This window comes from Lagenorhynchus albirostris, chromosome 17 (genome assembly GCF_949774975.1).
Source record: "Lagenorhynchus albirostris chromosome 17, mLagAlb1.1, whole genome shotgun sequence".
Classification (NCBI taxonomy): Eukaryota; Metazoa; Chordata; class Mammalia; order Artiodactyla; family Delphinidae; genus Lagenorhynchus; species Lagenorhynchus albirostris.
In genome coordinates, this window is record NC_083111.1 from 73,007,489 (window position 1) to 73,031,184 (window position 23,696).

General features: G+C 39.5%; 1 protein-coding gene across 6 annotated transcripts in view; it reads left to right on the plus strand.

Annotated features, from left to right (window-relative positions):
* Nucleotides 1–1,177: 1,177 nt before the first annotated feature.
* The window catches only part of EFR3A (EFR3 homolog A), a 101,483-nt gene continuing 78,964 nt past the window's right edge, over nucleotides 1,178–23,696 (plus strand). For all 6 annotated transcript variants that reach the window (XR_009536563.1, XR_009536562.1, XM_060128523.1 and 3 more), the window contains exon 1: nucleotides 1,178–1,398. Coding sequence is in view for 3 of the 6 variants with exons in the window: in XM_060128523.1 (XP_059984506.1) it covers nucleotides 1,389–1,398 (10 nt within the window). In the remaining 3 variants the exon portion in view is untranslated. The remainder of the gene's footprint in view (nucleotides 1,399–23,696) is intronic.

Consider the following 23,696-nt stretch of genomic DNA (forward strand, 5'->3'; position numbering starts at 1 on the left):
GAAGAAAACTGGGACCAGGAAAGATGTTATAGATGATAAAAATATGCAACAATGCATTGAAAGAAAACCAAGTATTTGGTACTCTGCCCCTTATACCCTTAAGCAAGAGACAGCCTCCAACATACCATTTGTACACACTTCCCTGACTCACTCTAAATTGCCTTCCACCCTCCCACAGCCTCTTTAAGAGCTCTCCAGGTCTTTGCTAATTCAAATTCTGCTTTCTTACAAGTCCACCTCAAGATAGTTTCCCTCAAGCCCTCCCCCCTCTTATCTTCACCTTCTTTTTCTTCTCCTTTCAGTACTGCACAATATCATTTCTTAACCAGAATGTTGGCACTAGGACAAAGGATCTCAAACTTAAATAGGTATTTGAATCACCCTCAAGTGTGATCCATCGGGGTTTAGCTAGGAAGGCAGGAATCTGATTAACAGGTTCCCAGGTGATTCAGGCATAAGAGGATCTTAAACCACTTTGAGAAACACCGGTTGAGACCTCTGTGGCTTCCTTCGAGTTCTCCATACTGGCTGTCCACAGCCCACAGGGACTAGCTAAGCATATGTGGGTTGCTGAAGGCTCTGGGCTCCAAGTATTCGCTTAGGTGACCATTAGATACATCAATTATCAATCACATTCAGAGAGTCAAGAAAAGTGACTCAGTCAAGTGGATAGAACCGCCCTCTTTGGAGGAAACTGACTCCTGAGGCGTGAAATCTCTCTGAGTCACCAGCAGAGCAGGAGGAAATTACATTTGCTGTCCTCTCAGAACAAGCGCAGCCGTCGCCCCTGATGACCTCCGTGTGTCTCAAATAAATCACCCTTTCAGAGAATACGGAACACACTGCAAGTTCAAGAGCTTATAAAAGAAAAAGCCTACAGGTACACGATGCACTCAAGGCCGTCACGCGTAGCCTCACAACCTCATAAACGGGTGCAGTTGCAAGAAACAAATATTGCTCATGCACCTCGCATAAGCGTTCATGAAAATGAATATGACTCAAATCAGGAGGGTTTGACAATAAAACGAAGCCCGAAGTCGCCCTTATGCGCGGCCCTGTCCTCTCCAACTTTCCCAAGCCCCAGCAAGCAGCCCCTCCCTGCCCGGAGCGCGGCCTCCTGTGGAGGCGGGGCCGAGACGTCGGTGACGTGCTGACGTCAGGGCGTGCGGACGCCCAAGTGTCGTCCGGCGCGGAGCTGGGCCGGCAGCAGCTCCTGTCGCCAGCTTCCTTTGCGTGAGGCGCGGGGTTCGTGTCGGCGCTCTCCGCCCTTCGCCCTTCGCCCTTCGCCTCGTCCCGGTCTCCCCGGCGCATCCGTCATGGTGCCGTCGGCGCGCTTGGCGAGGCCCCGCTGAGCCTCGGCCCAGCGGCTAGCGCGGCTCGGGGTCACCATGCCTACCCGTGAGTGGCCGGCCGAGGGTCGGATCGGGGCGGGGGGGAGCGTTGGGAGGCGGCGGCCCGCTGGGCGCGCACTCAGGTGTCGCCGTCCGGCGGGGCGGTGGGGCAGGCGGGCCTGGCCGGGGAGAGCCAGGAAGTGCCGGCGACCGGCCGAGTTAGTTTCGTTTGGTCTTAGGCTTTCACGGTGGGGTGGCGTGGGAGCCCGTTGTAGAGACGGGGAAACCGAGGTCCGAGCGCTAAGGACGCACGGCTAGTAAGTGGCAGAGCTGCTAGTAAGCTTGACCTGTGGGACTTGGAAGTCCAGCTCTTTCTCCAGCAGAGCTAAATGGCACTGTATGGAAATGCTGAAAATAGCCCCGTCCCATCGCCATTGCCTCCTCACTTGCTCGAGGACCAGGCATCTCCTGGTGGGACGCTCCGGCCTGGCCCAGAGCCCTTCCCCGCGGCGCCCGAAGTCCCAGCTGCCCTGACTTTTCTCTGTGACACGTCCCGGGGGTTGAAGCAGGTGCTCTTCGGGGAACTTGTTGGACCCACCGGCTTCAGATCCAACTGGATCTGACAGCTGATTCCAGTGGCAGCTGATTGAAATCTCAGGTGTAGGCAATTTGAATAAGACGCGTTGAATAAGATTCTGGAGCTTGGGCCCTGGAATCTGCGTGTCCTGCCAGTTACTGAGGGACCCTGAAGTTTGAAAATTGCTGGATAGTGGAGGCGTTTTGGACAAACAGGGTACTATAACACTACCAACGACAAATTTTAAAACGACCCAGAGACTCACCATGTGACTTTAAACCCGGTGACCTATCTGGATATGTGCAGACTAGGGAAGCTCCTGATTTTGGACGTAGAGCAAGCATGGTGATGATTGATTCGAGATTCTTTTCAGGTAGGGCTCTTGCAAGCGTTTCATGTTGTAGAATCTTGAAACACTTGTCTGTATGTTTCCAATTAGTTCATATTTCTTAGAATTCATAATTTTTCCTAATTGTCCTTATTTTTGTAGACACATGGGACATTGGATTTCCAGGTCAGCCTCAAATGCATTTTTTGTCCAGTGGTGGATAAAGAGGAATTATTTCCTGATACTAGAAAGGTTTATGTAACGCTGTTACAAATTTTTAAACAATCTTGATGTAAAGATTACTAATAACTCCTCATATATGTATGGGTAAGGTGGATTTTGTTCCCTTAACCCAGTCCTGTGTGTCCTAAACTTGATGTTCTTGGATTTTTGTATCCCGTATGTATGTCAGCAGTTTATATTTTAATTTTATTCTTCTAGACTGGAGGAATATCATCATCAGTATTAATTGTCAATTTATTGTTCCTAAATTTATATTTATGTTAACAAGTAAATTAGCACTGTGCTAATCTTTTACTTTCTTAGAAAGCAAAGGGGGTGGGGGAGGAACACCTTTCTTGAAAGTTAAGGCTTCAAGTGGACTTTATTGGTAAAATGGCAATTAAACAGAGTTTTTTAGTTATGTTCTAAGGTTATATAGGCCCATAGAGTGGGTAGAGGACTTTTTTTCCCCCTTAATTGTGTGATTTACAATGCAGAACGACACAAGGATGAGCCATGGTGTACTTTGCATAGTTAGTTAGTATCCGTGACCTGACTGGAGGGCAAGTGAAATATTTGAGTTATCTATCATTGCTGTTAATATTTATTATGGTACAGTTTCTGTGATTGCTTAAACGTGTGGTACCGATTGGTGGTACACGTGTGAAGTCAATTGTGTTCAAATTGCCTTTTTCTCTTCTTTTGTGACCAGAACCACCAAAATAGCTGTGATCGTGTATGGATGTTAGTACTTCCCAGAAATTCTGCATGTAGAATAAGTAATTTCCAGGAACATTATTATTTTCTTTAGGGATTTTTTAGGAAGGAACACCCACCATGCCCCGCCAGTAAGCGAAGCTTTTTTCCTTTCTAATGTCAGATGAGTTAGGAGGCTCATGTACATGCTCAGCCAGTTAATCCTTAAGCATTTAGTGAAATAAATGTAATGCTTTTCTGTAAAATGAAAGTGTTGGAGATGATCACTAGGGTCTTCTCAGACTCTATAAAGAGTGACCCTTATTCCAAGCCATAGAATTATTCTACTCTTGCTGTTTTGTTGCTTATTTGGAATATTGATACCCTCAGTCATTGAAACTGGAATTGGTAAGTAAAATCCAGTGGAGCATAGTACACCCCTGAAGGCTGAATGATGGCATATCTCATGAATGTTAATAGTCACTTCATTGGACTTATTTAGGAGAGCCATAGACTCTTTTTCAGAAAACAGCTACCTGGAAGGATGTGTGACAGGAAGTTGCTGCGACACAGGAACAGTTCTGTGGTCATGTCACTGTATATTTTCAGGCAGTAGTTTGCAATAATCACTAAGCACAGATTTCAAGACTGTTTCACTAAACGATCTTTTCAAATCTACAAACCGGTAATTTGTCACATCATTTCTCTAAAGGCCTTCATTTCATCCTCCTACACCCAAAGGATCATTAAGAAACATTTTGATTGTGAAGATTTTCCAAACTCTGTATCAGAATTTGAGTGGAAGAAACGTTAAAGCTTCTCAATCCAATCGTTTTATTTTATTTTGCGTATCAGGAGACTGAGACTCGGTGAGTTTCAGTAACTCGGCTAAGGTCACAGGTGGAGTAGAAGCAGGACTTGAACACAGACCTGGGATTAGGGTTTGGGTTAGGGTTCCTATCCATAATCACACTGAGCATAGATACTGTTTATTTTTCCGTAACTAAGTTGATAATAGTTTATCTTTTTTAAAAATTTTCCCTGGAGTAACACTAAGGCAAAAGTGAGTGTGGCCAAAACTTACATCAGACATGTGAACTTAAAAGAATATTTAACATGTTTGCCTTTGCTTCTGTCTTGTCACAGGAATCTGAGCAAAGATTGCCGGGGATTCCAGTGGTATGCTAGGTAGATGCTTGGTTATATAGGTATAGACGTAAACTTTTTAGTAAACTACTTCTATGAAAGGGACTTGTTAGCTGACAGATAACTTGTCTCAAAGCAGGTCCAATAAAATATGCCTTTTTATTATATATGAAAACATTGTATATTGGCTAAGGGAAACTGCAACTATTAACCATTCTTTGCTGTTAAACTATACTTTCAGTAATTATTTGTGGGTAATGCTTTCTTTTCTCATTTAGATGTTGGCATTGATATCTGGCCGCATTTGTTAGGCTGTGGTAATGTGGTCCATCTGTGTGTGGATTTTTTCCGTTGATGAGGTTGATTATATTTGACTTATTTTTCAATCCATTCTTATGAAATAGTTGCAGAATATAGGTGAATTGTGAAGTGAGGGATGAATGCTGGTGCAAGTGTTTTCATTTAGAAACACATGACAAGTAAACTTGACCTGTTACTGGCTTGTGAACCTTTTTTGTTTGTTCATTCTCTCTCCCTCCCTGCCCCTCACCCCCTTTTCTCCCTCTCCCACCCAGCACCTATGTACACTGCCAGAGTTATAGCTGAAGAGTTTTCTTTCTCACCGCGACCTTTGGCCTGGCATGTTTTGGTTACTACCAGATCTCATCTTTCAATCTGTCCCCACTCATGAGGACACGGGGCTGCATTAAAGATGATGTAGGTCATGGGAGATGAGGCTGGAGAAGGAGAAAGGAGCCAGAATTTGAAGGATGTAAGATGCTGTGCAATTAACGTGACTAAAATTGTGTTCCAGCTGTCACAGTCCCAGTTAGTGGCTATTTTGTAGGCATATTAGCAGTTTCCAACTTAGTGGTTACTTAAAAACTTAAAATTGCTCTTAATAATAGAAATTGATTATTGGATATTGATTGTGTGCGAGGCAATATACTTTGTGCTTTACAGGAATGATCTTACTTAGCTGTCTCCGACATTGAGGAAGGTCCTATTTGACCAATTATAGAAATGAAGAGATTGGTTCAGGGAAGTGAAGTAGCACGCCTAATGACAGTAGGTGGTGGAGCTGGGATTGGAAGTGGATAGGTGTGACTTCACAGTCCCAGTTCTTTTTTCACACTGTACTGCTCTGAGCCAGGCAGGAATTGAATCTGCAGTCCTCAGATCCTATCAGTTTCCTTTAACACTGTCACTTTTGCTTAGCGCTATGCCTGATCACGTAATAGGTACTTGGTAAATGTTGAATAAAAGAATGAATTCTAACTGGAGTCAGAGAAGTTATTCTTTGGATACTATAACCTGAAATAACTTTTTCCCCATAAAAACAGTGTTATAAAAAGTTTTATAGTTTATGATTAGATTCTTAGCAGACCTGCCTGAAATATTTGCAAGATCTGATACAAGAATCCAAATGGAGGCCCGCAAATCGTAGTCTAAATGCGGGTTTCTCAGTTTTTGCTCTCCGTGACTTGGACTGGATCATTTTGTTCGGGAGGTCAAGGGCTTTCCTGTGCGTTGTAGGATATTTAGCAGCTTCTCTGGCCTCTACCCACTAGAAGCTAGTAGTAATCCTCCCTGTCCCCTAAAGCTGTGACAACCAAAAATGGTGGGGGGATTGTCCCTAGGTTGAGAACCACTGGTCTAAATATTAAATGCTACAGACCAAGCTGTGGCCACAGCCTGGCCTGCTTTCCCATCCAGGGTCCCTACCATCTGCTCCCCAGAGATTACTTTCTCAACCTGGAGGTCCAAGCAGACTACAGGCCTGACCTCGTCAGCAGTGATCTGTTGGGTCAGGGTGGGGTCTTGCCTGACCCTGTCCAGCTTCTTTGGGGAGCCAGAGTGAGAAGGTCCCCCCCGCCCCCCATTACCTCACTTCCATCTCGGGAGTTTGGTACAGTTCTAAGCACCTCCTAAAGCTATTACCACCTGAGTAGAGGGGCAGGTGGGTGGAGGAAGCCCCGCTTTCTCGGGAAACTGCATCTGCCTGGACTCCCACTTCGGGTAATTTGGGGTGGGCAACTTCAAAGAAAAACAGCTGCCGCCATCTTTCTCTGGTTTCCTAGGATGCGATTTTCAGTATTGTCCCCTCCCCCACCCACACGTACCTCTCTAAAAGGAAAGGAAACTCTGTGTTTTGGGAAACAGAGGCCCTTTCCCCCCCACCTCCACCCCCGAGTCGAGTGAAAGCACTAGTTCTTAGGAGAAAGCCACATCTTACCTATTATATAGTTCAACTTAGGTATGGAATGACCCCAGGTCATCTGAATACTGGGTAGGTATTCACAACTACATACTTCATACTACCTTTATGGGGGATGGAAAGGTATGGTATAGAAGTATTATAAAAATCTGTGGCTAAAGATTTGAAGGAGGATTCAAAGTTAACATCAAATAAAAGATCAGTATTTGCAGTATTTATACAAATCGGAAAGCAAAATACCACCAACCCTCTGTGGTTAAAGCACACACCTATGCTTGTCAAAGTCTAAGTGCAAATGGTTGATAAAGATTTGGGGGGAGATGGTTCAATTTTACTACTAAAGAAATGCTAATTAAAAGCCGAAATCATTTTTGGTTTACCACATTACCGAAGACTTTTTAACAGTAATAGGCAAAGGTGGTGGTGAGGTGCAGTAGAAAAGGCAGAAGTTTAAATTGGTACAATTCTTGGAAAGTAATTTGGCAATATTTTATCAAGTGATCTGATAATGCTTTTACTCATTGATCCAGTAATTTCACTTTGGGGTATTCTTAAGAAATGATTAAAAACATAAACTGCACTAGGATGTCTGCCCTGAGGTGTCTGTCACCATAATATTTATAAAATAGTAAAAACCCAGAAACTTTAATATTCAATAATGGGGAAGTGGTGCAAACATAGAATATTTGAATATTTGAATATAGAACATCCTTGCAACAAAATATCATGCAGCCATTTAAAATACTTATGAAAGCACTGGGATTATGAACTGTTTTTATTTTCTTTTCTATAATTTGTGTCTTCCAGAGTTTCTGCAGTTAGCATATAATCCACAATCAGAAAGAATTGCTTAAGTTTTTTTTTTTACAACTTTACCATAATTTTTTCAACATTTTCATAATTCTTTCCAAAACCTAAATGAAACAAAATATTGCCCTGAACTGGTTCTTCCTTTAGCCCATAGAAAAGAATTTTGGGTAACTGATCAGATAGTGTTGATTGTGTGTGTATGTATATATATGGCTTAGGAGCACAGTGCATTTACTATCTGATTGCTGTTGCTGTCAGGTGATAGCAAATGCTTATCATTGGTGTTTTATTCTGAAAGGAGGAAGAAATGATTTCTGATTTATTAAGTGGTGGTTTCAGTTGTGAAAACCTGAAAGGTTGAGATGAATCACTTTGGGTTTGGTTTTTTGGGAGTTTGTAGGCTTGTTTTGTTTTGTTTTTTTTCCCTGAATGATTGTATATTGTAGAATGAACACAATTCTAGGGAAGTATGATCACAAAGTGAATGTTGGCAATTCCTCCTATGATTAATATGTCAAACCTGTCAAAATTCTTTCATCATTTGTATTTGCCAGGTTTATTCCACTCTTGAAATGAGCCTGCTTTCGCATATGCTCGAAGTCAAGCAGGAGCTACTATTCATTTTCCTCTTTCTGTATAGGCTGTCATATCCTCCCTTCTGCATATTTATTTACTGCTTGCTAACTTTAGGTATTATTAGATAGCATGATTCTAATTTTCATTAAAGAAGGAATCACTACTCAGGTTTTTGTCATTGTACCTCTGCATCAAGTTTGCCATATTCTAAAAAATGGGCATTAAACCTTTTGCTCTGCAGTCTTGAAGAGGACTTTCATTCCCCTCAATGCCATTATGTTTGGTTTTATTCTTAGTTGGTGAGTTCATTACCAGACCTCCAGGGTATTTCTGCTGTACTGTATCCAGTACGTTTCTGGATAATTCTAAGTGTTCTTCACACCCCTGCTATTTAATCGGCTTTTTGAACAGCTGTCTTGGCAAATTGCTACAAAGTTCTGTGGGCTGTGGTTGCACTTAACTTTAAATGGATCTCACTCCCGCTGGGTAGGGAAAATGAAATATAAGATGTTCAAGTTTGCTGTGGTCAATTCCTGGGGCCTCGTAAATGGCAAAATGTACTGGCCAGGCTAAAGGACTGGCGTGGAAGTTGAAAGGAGTGGTCCGTTTATGACATCTGACATAAATTGTTTTTTGAACTTAGTTATAAGTATTTTTATTAACTATTTGATCCGTTAAATGGAAAATGATAATACTTCTCAGGGAAATGTAGATACAGTAGAATTTATGTAATTGTGCTTTAGAGGTAGAAATGCTTTATGAACATGTGATTAGAATCAGAATCAGAATTAGAATTGCTTCTTGGATTGTTACCCTTTGCTGCAGCTGGTTCCAGAAGGGCATCTACAGAGGAGGGTAGTCCAGGCAGATGTGTAATAGCTAGAATTTTGGGTCTAAGTTCCTATGGGGTTTTCCCATTCTCTTAGCTGGCTGGACGATGTGAACTTCAGGGGTCCAGTTTCTTTTTCAGTTCACAGCCCAGATCAGAAACAGACTTAAATAATTTGTCTACTCCATGCTACCTTTTCCCTTGGTTCCATCCTGCTTCATCACTTGGTCTTCCAAGGATGGGAGCACCTTTGGGAAGCTGCCCCAGGTTTGTCTTACTGTGCCATCTTTACGAAATGGAACAGCTCAGGTCCAGGAGACTAAGGAAAGAAACTGCCCTAGGTCGGTTCTATTTGTATGACCTTTACTAAAGCTCCACCCCCTGGCACAGGATTCTCATTGGGAGTTCCTGAGCATTACGTGTTGTTCTTGATCCGTATTGGAGGGTGGCACAAGGGAAGTTTGAGCTGCTAGACCTAAGTTTTCAGGATGTCTTCCATGGAAATATAATAGGGACTGCTGTGTGGAGAGGGTGCTGAAGAGACTGAGCAGGTAGGCCTCTCGACCTGACCCGGCTTCAGCCAGGCCAGCTCTGTTTTTAATCTGTCTTACGGTAAGATTCTGCATCCAATTTCAGGAGGTAAATAACATTGGCTCCTTTTTAAAAAGTTTGAAATTTATGGTCTTAGACATTAGAATGTGCCTTCTGACAAGAACGTTAAGATATTTTAGAATCAAAAGCTTAGGAACCTGGAGGCAAAACCAAAGCCATTTAGCTGATGGTGCCTCACCCGCTTTTGCTCTAATGACCTCTAGGAATGGAGCTGTCTCGTCTCTCCTTGGAGTCGTTCCGGTCATAGGCGCCATCTGTATACTCTTGGAGTCACAAGCATTCTCTTTCAGTCTTTCTTCCTGCTGGATTTCTCTTAGGGATTGATTCACTCAGCAGCTTATTTTAGTGCCTACATGTGCAAGGCAGTGATAGGTGGGGAAGATGGAGATGAATAAAGCAGTGCCTAGCTTTAAAAGGTCTATCCAGTCTGTAGAACCTTGTATAGATGGCTGTCACACAAAGAAGGAAATGCAGGCCCCCTGAGACAGTGCTGGGGGGTTCACAGAGAGACTGCAAGGAAAAGGCGAGTGGAAGATGGCGTCCACCGCCTGAGTAGTTACCACAGGTGAGAGTGCGGGTTGGGGAAGTTAGGTTGAGTCACGCAGGTGGCAGTAACCAACAGCTGGCGGGAGTAAGTCATTGGTGCTGGAGAGCGTGACGACTTTAAGGCCATATATATATTTGGTAATTCTGTCTTTTAAGCAACACATACTTATCAACGCCTAGTATGTGCCAGCTATTACAGGCACTGAGGCCACAGCAGTACCTCATACTAGACACGTGGGCATCACCCTGGCCATCTTCTCTGCTCTCATGAAGCTTAATCTGGGGAGGAAGACAAATGCTGACCAGACACTTATCTTCCTCACCAGACTAATTACAAGCACCTAATGTCTGTTTTCTTTGCCAACGTATATATAGTTTTTGATACAGTAGGTGGCTCATGGTACACATTCGGTGTATATTTGTAGAGTGACTCAGATTACTAAAGGAGAAACACAGGTTGCTATGGAAACACATGAGAGAGGTTGGAGGGAGAGCAGTTAGAGGTTATTAGAATACAGTAGTCTGAGTGGTGGGCTTTGGGACTTGGATGATAGTAGTGGGATGGATTGCAGTGTACAAATCTGAATATTGTTGAGAAAGTACAATTCATAGGATTAATTGGACGAGCGTTGAGGGAGAAGGAGTCAGGATTCACTCCCAGGTTTCAGGCTTGATCATTTGGGTGAACTGCTCTGGTATGATACAGGGACTTTCTGGAGAATGAGCTGTTTGGAAGACTTGAGATGGCAGGTGCATCTGTTGTAGGGTATGTTAAGTGTGTGGTGCCTTACAGGACTTTCAGGGTACATTTGTAGGAATAACAGTGGATGAAATTACTAAAGGATAGGTTGTAAAGAGAGGAAAGATGCTGAGGCAGATCCTCGAGGAACGTGTTCATTTAAGGATGGAATCGGCAGAGGGAGCAGGTGGAACATTGTTAAAACAAATGCTTGCACAACAAGAACTAGGTAAGACTCACGACAGTCCATTTATTTATAGAAGCGTTGGAAGCATTTCAATGTAGCAAGGAAAAGAAGCTGGACAGTCTCTTACTGTTTGATGTGAGGCTTTTGACAATGATAGTTTATGAAGTGTTAGGAAAAAAAATCTTACTTTAAAACCTTAAAGATGATTGTATGTCTTAATTGTGGTATGTACTGTCCTGTACTTATGTCATTAACTTGTCACAGCTTCCTAGCTGAGGGGAGAGATTGTCAAATTATACTTGGTTGAGAGGATATAAACTCTTCTATAATTCCGGGGTAGACAAGCTAAATTGTGCAATGTGTGGGTAGAAATTAGGGAAGCTCCACATATGTAATCTACAACTTTCATATAGAACTAAACTGTTAGTAACTTATCATCCCGTACTGTCTTCTTTGAGTCTCACTGTTACGTGTATTTGTGGAAGAACTGAATGCTCGTGGCAGATACAGTGCTTATGTAAACTTGCTGAGGAACTGCTTTACTTCAAACAAAGAACTGAGGGGGCATTTAGAGACTGGAGCTGCCACCTGAGAGCATCAGTTAGCCCTCTGAGTGTTGAGCACCACATTCTCCCCCCACACAGCTGATACTCCTCTTTTTTCCCTTCCCTATCCATTGCTTTCTGCGTATTTACTCAGTGACATGGAGTAGACGGCCTCTATTCTCTTTTCAGCAGCAAAGAAATATTGCTGCTCTTTTTGCTGCCTGCCCTGATAGGGTACAACAACATGCTTGTTAAGGGCTGAAAAATTTTAAAAGCTTTCTATGCAGTGGTTTCAAGAACACTAGGGAGGGGTGAGTAACAGTTAAGTGTGGTTTGGCTGCAGAGCTTTTGCTGGAATGGCCGTTGATTCCACCATTCTTAATTTTTTAAATCTAAAATTTCACTGTGTTCAACCTTTCTAAAGAATCTGAATATTTACACAAAAGTGAGATGATTTTCTCTTGTTCCGTTTTAATTTTCAAGAGTGAATAGTTTCTTTTTGTAGTTGTAGTAATAACATGAATACTACAAGTGTGTATAGATTTCCAGGTTCTCCCTTTGTGTATAAATGCCACAGAAAGTTGCCCTGTTCTTTATTTCTTCCGTGCATTCGTTGTTATAAGTCTTACCTTTGAACTTGAGGAAGATATAGTAATACATTGAAATCTTCAGATTTCAAAATCTTCAGCATCAAATTTTGGTTTATGATTCATTAAAAAAGATATTAGAGAAGATTAGATTGCCTTCTTAAGAGTTTTGATTAACGTAAAAGTCAGTTGTGCATGCTGTGACCATAATGTGTATAATAAATTAAAAGAATACCTAATTTAAAGAAGTCTTAGGCTTTTAACATTGTGTTACCCAAGTGAATACAAAATGTTTAGAGTCTTTATGCTTTAGCTGGAAGTTTTGGGGAGACTATGTCAAGCACTGAACCTCGAAGGTTTAAATTAGTAGCTTAATGTTTTTTAAATTAAACTTTGTACTTAGCTAGACCCACTCAGAAAGTCCTGTGTTATATTTTCCTATCTTCAAACTTTGGATAGAGAAATTAAACATATATTCTGTTTAGATACATAATGAGAGTGTTCCCTATCTTTCCGTTTACTGTTTAATCAGGAAATTTAATCATCTCAATTCAAATGAAAATCTTCAACATATGGCATAGACGTGGGTGTTGTGAAATCTGTAAGAAGAATCAATGCCGTTGGTATATTGAATGTATTTGTTCTGAAAGTAATTTCGGAAGTTACAAACACCCCAGATTTAACCCTTTTGTTGTTCTGTGACTAATAAGGAAATAAGAATTTGTTAAAATTTAAGTCAGGGAATTTTAATGCTGTTTTGAATTTTGCCTGAAATAACTCATATCCTACTTTTGAAATATTCAGAGAACTTTTAATTAAAAATAACTCAAATATCTGGTTCACTGAGAAAGAGCCTAGTCATTGTCTATGGTGGATTCTTTATGTTTGTAATGGTGACAAATTAGTATCTTTTAAGGGTTTATTTTCCTCACTACAGTGCCTTAGCTCGTTTAAGCAGAAATTGGATTTGGATGTGTTGATGTTTTTTTGTTTTTGTTTTTTTTTAAAAGAACTTAGCTAGAACTCTGCAGAAAACCCCACCTTTATCTTTTTTCAATATCCAGGTTTTCATTGTGGACAGTAGGGTGGCAGTAGGGTTTTAAACTGTGACCTCAGTAGTACAAATACTAAGGTCACAGTAAGTATACTGATGGAAATAATTGATTTTTAAAAAGAGCTGTATTGAGATATATAATTTGCATACCTGTGTTAAGTATATGGAAAGATGTGATTTTTATGTAAAATAAAAACTGTACAAATTACCTGAGCAGTGATTATAAATGTGAAATCCTAGATGCCCAACCTTTCCTTTCCCCCAGATTTTGATTCAGTAGGACTCACAATTCGATAAATTGCACGGTGTTAGGAGGCGTGCTAAAATTAAAGATACTGAGTGGCAAGATTCTGAAATTCTAGTTCTTTTTAACCTCTTTATTATAAATCAGATATTTTTTCCTCTGGATTTTAAAACTTACACAGTATATTTTTAAATTTAAAAATCTGAAATCATCCAGTACCAGATTACCATAATCCCAAAACGAGTGTTTTAATTTGTAGAGGGGAGAATTAACTGGACTTTTTCCTCTGCATGCCCAGATTATAATAAAGCAAAGGATTCCCACCTTATTTCTACAAAGTAAAAATGGATTGTAGCTTCAAAACTGAAACTTGCTTTAAGTATGGATTTGCTGCTAGAGTTTTGTGAAAGTTTACATATAAATGCTTCTATTGTTTTCCTTGTTAGTTTTGGGAGTATTTCGTTGTTACAAACTGAAACTCACAGTGCTCAGTGGATAGGGAAGCTTTAAGACATCCTAAACAGCGGTTGTCATTCGGCTGTGATTTTGTAAAGTAATGAGGTTCTCTCCCCCTTTTTTCAGTGGCTGAGCTCCATACAGCTCTTGTTTGTCGTCAAGTGTGCTGGGAATTCACCAGTAACTTTTTGTGGGGGCAATCTAATAGCCTAACAAAAGCTTCTCATTTTTCCTTTCATGATGTTCTTGTATTCTTAGGGATATTTTAGAGCTCAGAGTAACCTACAATAGGAAAAGAAGACACTTTCTAGAAGTGGGAACTTTTGTAATATGACAGGTTCTCAGGCAGGGTGTCACTTCTCCATTCTCTACCATCTGACTTGTTGGAGAGCTTGGTAACAAGAGTATAATCTTTGGGCAGCTGTGAGATATTTTGACTGTGTTGCTCTACTCTCCATATTAAACAGTTCAGCTTATTCAAAAAAAAAAAAAAGCCATCTCAGGAAGGCAGTACAGTATAGAAACTGTTAAGAGCACAGGCTCTTAAGTGGATCCACCACTTCTAGTTGTGTGACCTTGGACAGATTACTTTTATCTTTCTGATTTCCTATTTGTAACCTATAGATGTTGATACCTACCTCATACAGTTATGAGCATTAAGGAAGATAAAATCTGGAATATAGTAGATGCTCAAATATTGGTTGAATGCATTCTGAAAGAATCATACTGGCAGATAAGGAATAGATAAGCACAGGCTATTGCTGGGGTAGGTCTTCCGGTTTTCTACTATATTTTGCATTATATCCATGAAACCAGAATTTGTGCCGCGGGGAACTTGCATTTAGTATTTGCTGTTGTATTAGTTTACTAGGGCTGCTGTAATAAAATACCGCAAACTGAGTGACTTGAGCAACGAATTTACTGGCTCACAGTTTTGGAGGTCAGAAGTCTGAAATCAAGGTGTTGGCCGAGTTGGTTCCTTCTGAGGGCCGTGAGGGAAGGGTGTGTTCCAGGCCTTTTGCTCTGGCTTGTAGATGGCCAATTCCATGTTCACCTGGAGTTCTCCCTGTATGCATGTCTGTCTCTTAATTTTCCCCTTTTATAAGGATACCAGATATATTGGATTAGGGCCCACTCTAATGACTTCATCCTCACTTAATTGCCTCTGCAAAACCTTATCTCTGAATAAGGTCACATTCTGACGCCCTGGGAGTTAGGACTTAAGTATATGAATTTGGAGGGGGATACAGTTCAACCCATAATAGCTATGTGAGACATGAAAGTGAAACAGATTTTTTACTTAACAATATTTCCATTTTCTAAACATGCTTATTTATTAAACTTTGATGTAAACTGATGGCATAGTAACTTTTTATTTTGCTAAAACCAAATATTCATTTATTTAAACTTAGGGTGAAGTATATCTAATGCTAGAAGAAAATTGGTAGAGTTGAACAAAAGTTCTTTCTTTTCATGGCTCAGTTATTTGGTATGCCACTAAATTCTCTGAAGGCTGACTTAAAGTCATTTTGGCATTTGAGTTGATGTCAGGAATGGTACATATCTTAATATCTAGCAAATACAGAATTTACTGGTCTACATGTTATATGAAATCTTACTTGTGTTAGTTTTTCAAAGCTGCCATATACAAGGTACCATAAGCCAAGTGGCTTAAGACAACAGAATATTCTCACAGTTCCGGAACCTAGAAGTCTGAAATAAGGTGTGGGCAGGGCCATGCTCTCCCATAAGTTTCTAGGGAAGGATCCTTCCTTGCCTCTTCTAGCTCTGGTGGCTGCTGGCAAGCCTTAGAGTTCCTTGGTTTGTGGCAGCATGAATCTAATCTCTTCCTGTGTTCAATGTGGCCTTCTTCCCTGTGTGTCTCCTCTTTCTCTTATCCACTTGTCTTATCTTTCTCTTTATGAGGGTACCAGTCTTTGGATTAAGGGCCCACCCTAATCCAGGATGACCTCCTTTTAATTTGATTCCATGTGCAAAAACTCTGTTTCCAAATAAGGTCACATTCACAGGTACTGGGGTTAGGACTTCAACATATCTTTTTTGTGGGAACACAGTTCAACCGGCAACGTTTGTCCATTGCTTTAAAAAGTTAGCTTCTTTTAACTTCTCTAATCTTCCAAGTATTCTTGACTAGTGAATGGACAACTTTGTTATCACAGATTAATGTTCTTGAGCCTCACAATTCAGAACCCTCCCACTGTCTTGATGGTTAACCCATTACCTTGGTTTTCCAGGTAAAGAATTATGCTTCACTTTCAGCTCTTTGTCCTGTTTCAGTAGTTTGTTGCAAATTCTTTTTAAAGTGCCTTTTGTCTCATACTTTCTTTACCAACTCAGTGTTATGAGTTATGTTTGAAATTGTTGAACCTACTGTTTTATAATTTACAATAGATTGCAATTCCAGGAGCCTTTTGTAACTGGAACGTGTGTTATCTTACTGCTGAATGCATCTTATCTCTAGTACTTTTTATGAAGACAAGGTATTCTATACAGATAGAATGGTGTGAGCAGGTGCATGGGGATGAATAGGTTTGGAGCTTGATTTAAGAGCTGTGAATATTCACAGTTTTTATCTGGGAAGTAAGACTGAAAAGGTAGAGACTGTGCCCAGGTTCATCTCCAAAACCAGCCTAACAATGAAGTGTAAATAAATTGGGGAGATCTTTATTTTGGTAAAGTGTAACTGACTTCACTTTTTAAATCTTTAAATAAATGTGTGTGTGTGTAGCTAAAATGAACTATTAAATTTATCATATATATTTTGTAAAATAAGTGATTTGGGTTTTTGTAGGTATGCTCTGAATGAACTATCTTATAATTTGTCTAATCGTGGATACTATTTTAATAACCTTTTCCATTATATTCCATTATATTCTCAGTATATTTCTGACATACAATAAAATATCTTGTAGTCATATTCTTTCTGTGTTAACTTTGCCTTAAAAAAACCTCACAGCCTTTTCAGAGGCATTTGGAAAATGTCAGTTTTGTTTTCTTTTTTTTTTTTTTAACTTTCACAAATTGGAAATGTCACAGTCAGACAGCTTCTGAGGAGAAATAGAAAGCTTCTATTGTGAGTCAAGGTTTGAACTTTATTTATTATTATTTTCTTCTTATTAGTCATCCATTTTATACACATCAGTGTATACATGTCAGTCCCAATCACCCAATTCATCACACCACCACCCCCATCCACCCCCCCGCTTTCCCCCCTTGGTGTCCATTTCTCTACTTCTGTGTCTCAATTTCTGCCCTGCAAACCAGTTCATCTGTACCATTTGTCTAGGTTCCATATATATGCATTAATATACAATATTTGTTTTTCTCTTTCTGACTTACTTCACTCTGTATGACAGTCTCTAGATGCATGCAAGTCTCTACAAATGACCCAATTTCGTTCCTTTTTATGGCTGAGTAATATTCCATTCGGTATACGTACTACATCTTCTTTATCTGTTCGTCTGTTGATGGGCATTTAGATTACTTCCATGACCTGGCTATTGTAAATAGTGCTGCAGTGAACATTGGGGTGCATGTGTCTTTTTGAATTATGCTTTTCTCTGGGTATATGCCCAATAGTGGGATTGCTGGGTCATATGGTAATTCTATTTTTGGTTTTTAAAGAACCTCTCTACTGTTCTCCATAGTGGCTGTATCAATTTACATTCCCACCAACATTGCAAGAGGGTTCCCTTTTCTCCACACCCTCTCCAGAATTTGTTGTTTGTAGATTTTCTGGCGATGCCCATTCTAACCAGTGTGAAGTGATACCTCGTTGTAGTTTTGATTTTCTTTTCTCTGATAATTAGTGATGTTGAGCATCTTTTCATGTGTCTCTTGGCCATCTGTATGTCTTCTTTGGAGAAATGTCTGTTTTGGTCTTCTGCCCATTTTTGGATTGGGTTGTTTGTTTGTTTGATATTGAGCTGCATGAGCTGTTTATATATTTTGAAGATTAATCCTTTGTCCATTGATTCGTTTGCAAATATTTTCTCCCATTCTGACTGTTGTCTTTTCGTCTTCTTTATAGTTTCCTTGGCTGTGCAAAAGCTTTTAAGTTTCATTAGGTTCCATTTGTTTATTTTTGTTTTTATTTCCATTACTCTAGGAGGTGGGTCAAAAAAGATCTTGCTGTGATTTATGTCGAAGAGTGTTCTTACGTTTTCCTCTAAGAATTTTATAGTGTCCGGTGTTACATTTAGGTCTTTGATTCATTTTGAGTTTATTTTTGTGTATGGTGTTAGGGAGTGTTCCAACTTCATTCTTTTACATGTAGCTGTCCAGTTTTCCCAGCACCACTTATTAAAGAGGCTGTCTTTTCTCCTTTGTAAACTCTTGCCTCCTTTATCAAAGATAAGATGACCATATGTGCATGGGTTTAACTCTGGGTTTTCTATCCTGTTCCATTGATCTATATTTCTGTTTTTGTGCCAGTGCCATATTGTCTTGATTACTGTAGCTTTGTAATATAGTCTGAAGTCAGGGAGTCTGATTCCTCCAGCTCCGTTTTTTCTCTTAAGACTTCTTTGGCTATTCAGGGACTTTTGTGTCTCCATACAAATTTTAAGATTTTTTTTGTTCTAGTTCTGTAAAAAATGCCACTGGTAATTTGATAGGGATTGCACTGAATCTGTAGATTGCTTTGGGTAGTATAGTCATTTTCACAATATTGATTCTTCTAATCCAAGAATATGGTATATCTCTTCAACTGTTGGTATCATCTTTAATTTCTTTCATCAGTGTCTTATAGTTTTCTGCATACAGGTCTTTTGTCTCCCTAGGTAGGTTTATTCCTAGGTGTTTTATTCTTTTTGCTGCAATGGTAAATGGGAGTGTTTCCTTAATTTCTCTTTCAGATTTTTCATCATTAGTGTATAGGAATGCCAGAGATTTCTGTGCATTAATTTTGTAGCCTGCAACTTTTCTAAATTTGTTGATTAGCTCTAGTAGTTTTCTGGTAGCATCTTTAGGATTCTCTATGTATAGTATCATGTCATCTGCAAACAGTGGCAGTTTTACTTCTTCTTTTCCAATTTGTATTTCTTTTTCTTCTCTGATTGCCATGGCTAGGACTTCCAAAACTATGTTGAATAATAATGGTGAGAGTGGATATCCTTGTCTTGGATATGCTTAGAGGAAATGCTTTCAGTTTTTCTTAGAGGAAATGCTTTCAGTTTTTCACCATTGAGAATGATGTTTGCTGTGGGTTTGTCGTATATGGCCTGTATTATGTTGAAGTAGTTTCCCTCTATGCCCACTTTTGGGAGAGCTTTTATCATAAATGGGTGTTGAATCTTGTGAAAAGCTTTTTCTGCCTCTATTGAGATGATCATATGGTTTTTATTCTTCAGTTTGTTAGTATGGTGTATCACATTGATTGATTTGCATATACTGAAGAATCCTTGCATCTCTGGGATAAATCCCACTTGATCATGGTGTATGATCCTTTTAATGTGTTGTTGGATTGTGTTTGCTCGTATTTTGTTGAGGATTTTTGCATCTATATTCACCAGTGATATTGGTCTGTAATTTTCTTTTTTTGTAGTATCTTTGTTTGGTTTTGGTATCAGGGTGATGGTGGCCTCATAGAATGAGTTTGGGAGTTTTCCTTCCTCTGCAATTTTTTGGAAGAGTTTGAGAAGGATGGGTGTTAGCTCTTCTCTAAATGTTTGATAGAATTCACCTGTGAGGCCATCTGGTCCTGGACTTTTGTTTGTTGGAAGATTTTTAATCAGTTTAATGAAAGTTTCAATTTCATTACTTGGTGATTGGTCTGGTCATATCTTCTGTTTCTTCCTGGTTCAGTCTTGGAAGGTTATACGTTTCTAAGAATTTGTCCATTTCTTCCAGGTTGTCCATTTTATTGGCATAGAGTTGCTTGTAGTAGTCTCTTGGGATGCTTTGTGTTTCTGCCATCTCTGTTGTAACTTCTCCTTCATTTCTAATTTTATTGATTTGAGCCCTCTCCCTCTTTTTCTTGATGAGTCTGGCTAATGGTTTATCAATTTTGTTTATCTTCTCAAAGGACCAGCTTTTAGTTTTATTGACCTTTGCTATTGTTTTCTTTGTTTCTATGTCATTTACTTCTGCTCTGATCTTTATGATTTCTTTCCTTCTGATAAGTTTGGGTTCTGTTTGTTCTCTCTCTCATTCCTCTAGGTGGAACGTTAGATTGTTTATTTGAGATTTTTCATGTTTCTTGAGGAAGACTTGTATTGCTATAAACTTCCCTCTTAGAACTGCTTTTTATGCATCCCATAGGTTTTGGATTGTTGTGTTTTCATTGTCATTTGTCTCTAGGTATTTTTTGATTTTCTCTTTGATTTCTTCAGTGATCTCTTGGTTCTTTAGTAACGTATTGTTTAGCCTCCATGTGTTTGTGTTTTTTATGTTTTTTTCCTTGTAATTGATGTCTAATCTCATAGCGTTGTGGTCAGAAAAGATGCTTGATATGATTTCAGTTTCCTTAAATTTACTGAGGCTTGATTTGTGACCCAAGATGTGATCTATCCTGGAGAATGTTCCATGTGCACTTGGGAAGAAAGTGTAATATGCTGTTTTTGGATGGAATGTCCTATGAATATCACTTAAATCTATATGGTCTGTTGTGTCATTTAAAGCTTGTGTTTCCTTGTTAATTTTCTGTTTGGATGATCTCTCCATTGGTGTAAGTGAGGTGTTAAAGTCCCCCACTATTATTGTGTTACTGTTGGTTTCCTCTTTTAGAGCTGTTAGCAATTACCTTATGTATTGAGGTGCTCCTATGCTGGGTGCATATATATTTATAATTGTTATATCTTCTTGGATTGATCCCTTGGTCATTACATAGTGTCCTTCCTTGTCTCTTGTAACATTCTTTTTTTTTTTTTTTTTTTTTTTGTGGTATGCGGGCCTCTCACTGTTGTGGAGCACAGGCTCCGGACGTGCAGGATCAGCGGCCATGGCTCACGGGCCCAGCCGCTCCGCGGCATGTGGGATCTTCCCAGACCGGAGCACAAACCCGTGTCTCCTGCATTGGCAGGCGGACTCTCAACCACTGCGCCACCAGGGAAGCCCCCAACATTCTTTATTTTAAAGTCTATTTTATCTGATATGAGTATTGCTACTGCAGCTTTCATTTCTCCATTGAATCGGAGTGAGATGCTTGCTGGGTAGAGTAATCTTGGTTGTAGGTTCTTCCCTTTCATCACTTTAAGTATATCATGCCACTCCCTCTGGCTTGTAGAGTTTCTGCTGAGGAGGAATTAGCTGTTAACCTTATGAGAGTTCCCTTGTATGTTATTTGTCGTTTTTCCCTTGCTGCTTTTAATAATTTTTCTTTGTCTTTCATTTTTGCCAATTTGATTACTATGTGTCTCAGTGTGTTTCTCCTTGGGTTTATCCTGCATGGGACTTGCTGCGCTTCCTGGACTTGGGTGGCTATTTCCTTTCCCATGTTAGGGAAGTTTTCGACTATAATCTCTTCAAATATTTTCTTGGGTCCTTTCTCTCTCTCTTCTCCTTTTGGGACCCCTATAATGCAAATGTTGTTACATTTAATGTTGTCCCAGAGGTCTCTTAGGCTGTCTTCATTTCTTTTCATTCTGTTTTCTTTATTCTGTTCCACAGCAGTGAATTCCACCATTCTGTCTTCCAGGTCACTTATCCGTTCTTCTGCCTCAGTTATTCTGCTATTGATTCCTTCTAGTGTATTTTTCATTTCAGTATTGTATTGTTCATCTGTATTTGTTTGTTCTTTAATTCTTCTAAATCTTTGTTAAACATTTCTTGTATCTTTTCGACCTTTGCCTCCATTCTTTTTCCGAGGTCCTGGATCATCTTCACTATCATTATTCTGAATTCTTTTTCTGGAAGCTTGCCTATCTCATTTCATTTAGTTGTTTTTCTGGGGTTTTATCTTCTTTCTTCATCTGGTACATAGCCCTCTGCCTTTTCATCTTGTCTATCTTTCTGTGAAGGTGTCAAGGTTTGAACTTTAAACATTCATCTCGTTTTAGTGTAAAGTGTTTTGTTTACCAAGAAGTTAAGTAGACTTCCTTATTACCTGCAAAGCAAGTTAATTTAGAAGGGAAGTATCAAAGCATATGAGTCCTTGTTAAATAATAGTTTCCATTGCTGGTCTTTTCTGTACCTTCCACAATACCTTGTATAGTACTTTCCACATAATTGGTATTCATTAATATTTGTTTTGCAGCTGAGTTGGAATGTCATGTGCATTTAGAGTTAGAAGGAATCTTAGATTGCTTAATCTAACCTCTAGTTTGAATCTGGACAGCAACTGACAGATGATCCTGTTTGGAAGCTCTCAGAGAGTTCTCAGTTATTTTGACTACTTTTATCGAAGTTCTATTCTTTGAGGGCATTACAGACTAGTCCTTTTTTTACATGATGTCTTTTAAGTATTTGGGTAGTACCTGATATTTTGACATTTACTACATGATACATTCTGTGCTAAACATTTCTTCAAACTCAAAGAATGAAAGTTTTTGTTAAGCATTATGAATTGCATTTGGTAGCCTTCAAATCTACCATACCACAGTCTATCTACAGTTAGTCAAATCCAACAGCAATTCATTTTTTTTTTCGGTACGTGGGCCTCTCACTGTTGTGACCTCTCCCGTTGTGGAGCACAGGCTGTGGACGCGCAGGCCCAGCAGCCATGGCCCACGGGCCCAGCCGCTCCGCGGCACGTGGGACCCTCCCGGAGGACCGGGGCACGAACCCGTGTCCCCTGCATCGGCAGGCGGACTCTCAACCATTGTGCCACCAGGGAAGCCCCAATCTTTATTTTAGTAGAACTTTTATTTTGTGATTATCTCATTCTAATCAATTATTTTATCCTTCATTATTTACTAAAAATTATAGAACATCATCTAGTTCTGTATTTCAGATAGGAGACTTGTATCTTACTAAAAACTGATTAAAATAGTAATGAAATACATTACTAGATCCTTTTAAGGGATATTTCATATTATCCATCATTTTATTTTTAATAAGAGCCTATAGTCATTGTAAATTATGTGATTAGTCTCTTTATTTTTTCCCACATCAAGTGTAGAGTCTGTAAAACAGTGACTTTCGTTCTGGATATTTTGAAACTGCCACTGCTTTGATTTAGTTTGGGTTAAAATATTTAACATATCTTGAAATTTTAATTTATATTACTGTAAAGTCTGAGATTTTCAGTTTACTTGTTTTTAAAAATGCTCTTAATTTCTTTTTCTGCTGTTTCCTCATTCTTGGAGTCTTTCTTATTTATTTATTTATTTTTGGAGTTCTTATTTTATCTATGTAATTGGTACTTTTATAGAAGGTATAGGATTTGGAAAACTCTCCTTTGTTTTCTCTAACACTATTCTTTTTGTAGTTTTCTTCCTATTTCTTTAAATATCTTCCCTTTCACTTCCTTCTCTGCCAGTCATTATTTAAATGTTTGCTTTCCCCAGGATTCTCTCCCCAATTACATCCTATTTTTCTTTGTCGACCTTAGCTACTCAAACTAGTTGCTTTTGCTATCATTTATATGCTTTTGGTTCTTAAATTTATATTTCTAGTCTAGATCACTTGCCTACTACAGGATGCCCCACTTTCAGGTTTGTAACCTCAAGTTTAACCTGTGCAAAAGAAAATTTATTCTCTTTTTGATACTTCCTCCTACCCCCAAATTTGTCTTCCTCTGTTCCTTATTGGACACCACCATCCAACCACTTGTCCAAACTACCCTGTCTGTTCCTTTTGACTCCTCCCTCTTTGTACCTTCTAAGTTCAGTTGGTCTCCAAGTCGGCTTCCTACAAGTTTGTCTAGCCGTTTCTCTCATATTGCAGAACTTTATGTTTGTTTGCAAATTAAAACTACACTCTTGTTCTTAACATGTGGCTCTCTCCACCTAGAATGATAGTCCTCCCCCCTTTGCTGAATTCCTACTTCTTCTTCAAGACTTAGTTTAGTTATTACTTCTTGCAGGAAGGTTA